Here is a 6,294-nt window from a genome sequence, read left to right on the forward strand (position 1 = left end):
GGTAAGCACATTTTTACTCCTGAACTTATTTAAGTGTGCCATATCAAACTTATTGACTCAAGACATTAGTAAACATTTCTAAAAACATAATTAAACTATGACATTATGGGGTATTGTTTGTAGGCCAGTGTCACACATTCTCAATCTAATCATTACATTTCCATTTTAGTCATTTAGCAGACTCTCTTACCCAGAGCGACTTACAGTAGTGAACGCATATATTTCATAAATGTTTTCCCCCGTACTGGTCCCCCGTGGGAATTGAAAACACAAGCCTGGTGTTGCAAACACCATGCTCTACCAACTGAGCCACACAGGACATAATCATCTTTAAATTCAGGCTGTAACACAACAAAATATGGAAAAAGTCAAGGGATGTCAACACGTTCTGAAGGCACTGTATACAAAAAACAGGAAATCTAATTTTTGCCTGCACTTGGCCTTTAAGGTTTGCATTGAAAAAAAAAAAATATTCAGGTGCCAGGTCAGACAATTTGGACTATTTTTGATGTGTAGATGTTTTGTCTATAATCACCCTGTAGTCAAACCTATTCATAAAATGTTAACGTAATACTGGTTTGTGAAGACTTTTTATTACATTTGTCAAACTGTAAGTTGAAGAAACAAGAACTGTATTGCAGTCTAAAATACATTTGTTCATAGTTAATCAAGAGAGATAATAACAAACTCAAGAAGAAATAATGTAATCTAGTATATAACACATGAAATAAATAAATAATAACTGTTTTAGTAAGTGGACAGCACAGCTTGAAACCACAAATGACATAGCTAATAAATATATAAACATTCCTTGTTCAGCTCAGCTGTAACTTTGATTAACAATCATATGTATAATATAAGAAGTAGTACATTTCGCAAAAAACATGTGGCCTATTAACCCCATTATCAATTTTCTTTTTATGATAAAAATATATGCAACTCCCCGCTGTTCAGATGCAATTGTATGTAGTAACAAGGGATTTTCCATGCATTAAAGTCCCGTGATTAGCAGATATAGATGATTGGTTGTTTTTGTGATGACAGTTGCCCACAGATGTTAGCGAAGTCACCTCACAGGAATCCGTTTCTGGTGGTGTACTGTACATTGTAAGATCTACGTCTGTGCCAGCGTCTCCTTACAGCTGCACAACAGCCACATAGCAAGCACTGCAAAACAAAGATGGTGAAGTATGATTCACATGCTAAATCAATATCATTGCAGACATCGAACAGCTTATTTGATCATATACTTTGTAGAGTATTTTCACAATACACAAGTGAACACAAGCCTATACGTACACATAGCAGGATCCACAGGGGTACCAGAATGATAGCGATGCCACAAGGGATGATAATGGCCAGAGCCCAGCCAGGAAAACCTCCATCACTTGTGGTATTGAAAGTAGTGGTCAGCAAAAGGGTAGGAAGTGGTGTGGTGCTGGTAGTTGTTGGGGTAACCGTGGTTGTTAGGAGACCTAGAGTACACATTTAAATACATTTTAGGGGGAATTATAAACTATAACATAGTGAACTATAACATGAAACTGTTTTCGAGATTGAGTATTACACATACTGTACATGGTGTTTTATAACTTGCCGTAATAAAAAAATTGAAATGGAAAAAAAAGCAGCATACCTGAGACTTTTAAGACTTCCTCTAGAAAAGCACTAGGGAAATTGATGTCTTCCTCTTTGTATACATACATCATGTCTGCCCTGATTTGAGTGCCAACAATACTGTGGACGTAAAAAAGTGGTTTTGTGTGAGAGTTGAACATCTTCCCTCCATCCTGTTTAGCTGTACAAACAGCAGCTGTATGAAATCTGCAGACATTCTAAAGAGTGCAGTTGAGAAAGATGGGTTGGTTTACAGACATGACGTTGTACTTACGTAAAGTTGGCATTGGGAAAGACAAATTGTTTGCCATCTGGTTTACTAAGAATATCATTGAGCTAAAAGGGGACAAAACAACAAGTTGTCAATTACTATCATGACCTGAACATGACCATGGATGTATCTTCTGTATAGAAGTATCTTACTAGGCTGTTAATTGAATCCTGTATCTTGTTGTAGGTCTCACTGGTGAATGTGAGTCTATCTCTTCGAGAATCCATGGTGACATTGGTTATTTTGAAACCAAGATCGATGGCAAATGAAGTATGTGTAAGTTCTGTGAGCACACAAAAAAGTGTTACTATAGACAACAGACCAAATGAACTGCAACAATATAGGAGTTTCAACATTAAAAAACATTCAAGAAGTATTGAAGCAGTTGAATGTTTACCTATGAAAAGTTATATAGAGAGAGTGGAAATAAATGTCATGATATAAGCCTAATTTGTTGAACTCACTGATATAAGTTGCATTCTGGAAGGTGGTTTGAGTGTTTCTCTGAATGTTCAATTGGCGAGACAGTTGCTTGTTGATGACACCAAGGACATCCTCCTCAGTGGGGACTGGTGTGTTGAGCTGGAACACCAGCCTAACAAAAACCATCACTGTGCCAAATCTAAGAGAAAATAGTAATAAATGAACATGTCAATTCCTAAAGAAAATGTGTGTGCTTGCTAGCGTGTCTTATAATTTTTATGGCTGAGAAATAAGATATATTAGTGGCAGTGACTGCAGTAGTAATGGTAGGTAGATGGAAAAACGTTGGTTTTTGGTTTGGTGTCTCTAGCTTGAACGGTTCAAGAGTTACTACTATTGTTGGTAGGTTATTACATGCTAGTTTCTACTTGTTTAAATGTGTATAGTTTATAACGTTATGAAAATTGTTGTAGTACAAAAAGTATAAATGCTCTAAAATATGTATCTAAGTTGATTCCGTGTTTAACTTAAAGTGTTTAAGTGCAAGAGTGGGCTAAATGAATCAAATAATTAGAAGAAGTATGTAAAAAATCTGGTGGTTTTACCTTCAGCAAGCACATTAATTGGATTAAAATAGCGCCTATACACAAACTGAGGTACTCAAAGAGCTTTTCTAAAGAATGGCTGACATTTTGAATGCTTTATGAAAATATTAGTAGTTAACGACCCACAAACAGATACACATGGTTCTTTGCTTCAAAGTTTCCTTGATTGACAAAGTGTTTATTGAATTGCATAAAATAATTATACAAAAATGATCTTGCTTACCTGGTTGTTGATGTCACTGAAGCCATAGAAGTTGAGGTAAAAGTTGGAAGTACAATTGTGGTTGTACTTGTAGGTGTTGTAGTCATTGTTGGAGAAACAGTTGTGGTCGTTGTTGTAGGACCTGCAGGTTGAATTGCCATGCTAGAAGCTACGGTGGTGGTGGTGGTTGTAAGAGCTGGAGTTGCCATTGTTGGAGCTGCATATGTAGTGTTCATTATGGCAGCTGAAGTTGTGGTTGTCATAGTAGAAGATACAGTTGTGGTGGTTATAGAAGCTTCAGTTATGGTTGTGGAAGTAGGAGCTTCTATGATGCTGTTGATAGTAGGAGAGGTTGTGGTTGTCGTAGTTGGTGCAATTGTAGTTTCTGTAGCAGGTGCTCCAGTTGTATTTGTTGTGGTATATACAGCTGTTGTAGTAAGAGCTGCAATGGCTTTCGATGGTGTTGCTGTTGTGGCTGTAGTAGGGGCTACAGTTGTAGTAGGAGCTGTAGTAGGTACTGCAGTTTTAGTGGTAAAAAGAGATACAGTTGTTGTCGTAGGAGCTGCAGTTGTTGTAGGAGCTGCAGTTGTTGTTGCAGGTGTTGCTGTAGTAGGGGCTACAGTTGTAGTAGGAGCTGTAGTAGGTACTGCAGTTTTAGTGGTAAAAAGAGATACAGTTGTTGTCGTAGGAGCTGCAGTTGTCATAGGAGCTGCAGTTGTTGTTGAAGGTGTTGCTGTTGTGGAGGTTGTAGGAGCTTCAGTTGTAGCCTTCGTAGTAGGTGTGGTTGTCGGAGCTTCAGTTGAAGTAGTTGTTGTTGTAGGAGCTACAGATATTATTGTTGAAGGAGCTACAGTTGTTGCTGTAGGTGTTCCTGCTGTATTGGTCGTAAGAGCAACAAATATTGTTGCAGGATCTGCAGTTGTCATTGTTGGAGCTGCTTTTGATGTTGTAGAAGCTGCACCTGTCGCCGTGGTGGGTGCTGCAGTTGTCGCCGTGGTAGCTGCTGCAGTTGTCGCCGTGGTAGCTGCTGCAGTTGTCGCCGTGGTAGCTGGTGCAGTTGTCGCCGTGGTAGGTGGTGTCGCCGTGGTAGGTGGCGCAGTTGTCGCCGTGGTAGGTGGCGCAGTTGTCGCCGTGGTAGGTGGCGCAGTTGTCGCCGTGGTAGATGGCGCAGTTGTCGACGTGGTAGGTGGCGCAGTTGTCGCCGTGGTAGGTGGCGCAGTTGTCGCCGTGGTAGGTGGCGCAGTTGTCGCTGTGGTAGGTGGTGTCGCCGTGGTAGGTGAGGCAGTTGTCGTCGTGGTAGGTAATGTCGCCGTGGTAGGTTGTGCATTTGTCGCCGTGGTAGGTGGCGCAGTTGTCGCCGTGGTAGGTGCCGCAGTTGTCGCCGTGGTAGGTGGTGTCGCCGCCGTGGTAGGTGGTGTCGCCGTGGTAGGTGGCGCAGTTGTCGCCGTGGTAGCTGGTGCAGTTGTCGCCGTGGTAGGTAGTGCAGTTGTCGCCGTGGTAGGTGGTGCAGTTGTCGCCGTGGTAGGTGGCGCAGTTGTCGCCGTGGTAGGTTGCGCAGTTGTCGCCGTGGTAGGCAGCGCAGTTGTCGCCGTGGTAGGTGGCGCAGTTGTCGCCGTGGTAGGCGGCGCAGTTGTCGCCGTGGTAGGTGGCGCAGTTGTCGCCGTGGTAGGTGGCGCAGTTGTCGCCGTGGTAGGTGGTGTCGCCGTGGTAGGTGGTGCAGTTGTCGCCGTGGTAGGTGGTACAGTTGTCGCCGTGGTAGGTGGTGCAGTTGTCGCCGTGGTAGGTGGTGCAGTTGTCGCCGTGGTAGGTGGTGCAGTTGTTGCCGTGGTAGGTGGTGTCGCCGTGGTAGGTGGTTCAGTTGTCGCCGTGGTAGGTGGTGCAGTTGTCGCCGTGGTAGGTGGTGTCACCGTGGTAGGTGGTGCAGTTGTCGCCGTGGTAGGTAGTGCAGTTGTCGCCGTGGTAGATGGAGCAGTTGTCGCCGTGGTAGGTGGCGCAGTTGTCGACGTGGTAGGTGGCGCAGTTGTTGACGTGGTAGGCGGCGCAGTTGTCGCCGTGGTAGGCGGCGCAGTTGTCACCGTGGTAGGTGGCGCAGTTGTCGCCGTGGTAGGTGGCGCAGTTGTCGCCGTGGTAGGTGGCGCAGTTGTCGCCGTGGTAGATGGTGCAGTTGTTGCCGTGGTAGGTGGTGCAGTTGTCGCCGTGGTAGGTGGCGCAGTTGTCTCCGTGGTAGGTGGCGCAGTTGTTGCCGTGGTAGGTGGCGCAGTTGTCGCCGTGGTAGGTGGTGTTGCCGTGGTAGGTGGTGCAGTTGTCGCCGTGGTAGGCATCGCAGTTGTCGCCGTGGTAGGCGGCGCAGTTGTCGCCGTGGTAGGCGGCGCAGTTGTCGCCGTGGTAGGTAGCGCAGTTGTCGCCGTGGTAGGTGGCGCAGTTGTCGCCGTGGTAGGTAGCGCAGTTGTCGCCGTGGTAGGTGGCGCAGTTGTCGCCGTGGTAGGTGGCGCAGTTGTCGCCGTGGTAGGTGGCGCAGTTGTCGCCGTGGTAGGTGGTGCAGTTGTCGCCGTGGTAGGTGGTGCAGTTGTTGCCGTGGTAGGTGGTGGAGCCGTGGTAGGTGGTTCAGTTGTCGCCGTGGTAGGTGGTGCAGTTGTCGCCGTGGTAGGTGGTGTCACCGTGGTAGGTGGTGCAGTTGTCGCCGTGGTAGGTGGTGCAGTTGTCGCCGTGGTAGGTGGCACAGTTGTCGCCGTGGTAGGTGGTGCAGTTGTCGCCGTGGTAGGTGGTGCAGTTGTCGCCGTGGTGGTTGGTGCAGTTGTCGCCGTGGTAGGTGGTGCAGTTGTCGCCGTGGTAGGTGGTGTTGCCGTGGTAGGTGGTGCAGTTGTCGCCGTGGTAGGTAGTGCAGTTGTCGCCGTGGTAGGTGGTGTCGCCGTGGTAGGTGGTGCAGTTGTAACCATGGTAGGTGGTGTCGCCGTGGTAGGTGGTGCAGTTGTCGCCGTGGTAGGTGGTGTCGCCGTGGTAGGTGGTGCAGTTGTTGCCGTGGTAGGTAGTGCAGTTGTCGCCGTGGTAGGTGGCGCAGTTGTCGGCGTGGTAGGTGGCGCAGTTGTCACCGTGATAGGTGGCGCAGTTGTCGCCGTGGTAGGTGGCGCAGTTGTCGCCGTGGTAGGTGGTGCAGTTGTCTCCGTGGTAGGTGGTGT

The 6,294-nt window shown here is 46.7% G+C and overlaps 1 protein-coding gene across 1 annotated transcript; it reads right to left on the reverse strand.

Moving 5' to 3' along the window:
- Window positions 1-577: 577 nt before the first annotated feature.
- LOC123739476 (uncharacterized) lies at window positions 578-3,657 on the reverse strand. Its single transcript, XM_045713820.2, has 7 exons — window positions 3,140-3,657; window positions 2,353-2,510; window positions 2,041-2,171; window positions 1,892-1,953; window positions 1,637-1,737; window positions 1,300-1,475; window positions 578-1,167 (listed from the first exon to the last, which is right to left on the reverse strand). Exons 1-7 carry the CDS (start codon window positions 3,379-3,381, stop codon window positions 1,072-1,074), a joined length of 966 nt encoding a protein of 321 aa, XP_045569776.1. The 5' UTR covers window positions 3,382-3,657; the 3' UTR covers window positions 578-1,071.
- Window positions 3,658-6,294: the final 2,637 nt, after the last annotated feature.

Source organism: Salmo salar, chromosome 27 (assembly GCF_965601325.2).
Source record: "Salmo salar chromosome 27, fSalSal1, whole genome shotgun sequence".
In the NCBI taxonomy this organism is placed as follows: domain Eukaryota; kingdom Metazoa; phylum Chordata; class Actinopteri; order Salmoniformes; family Salmonidae; genus Salmo; species Salmo salar.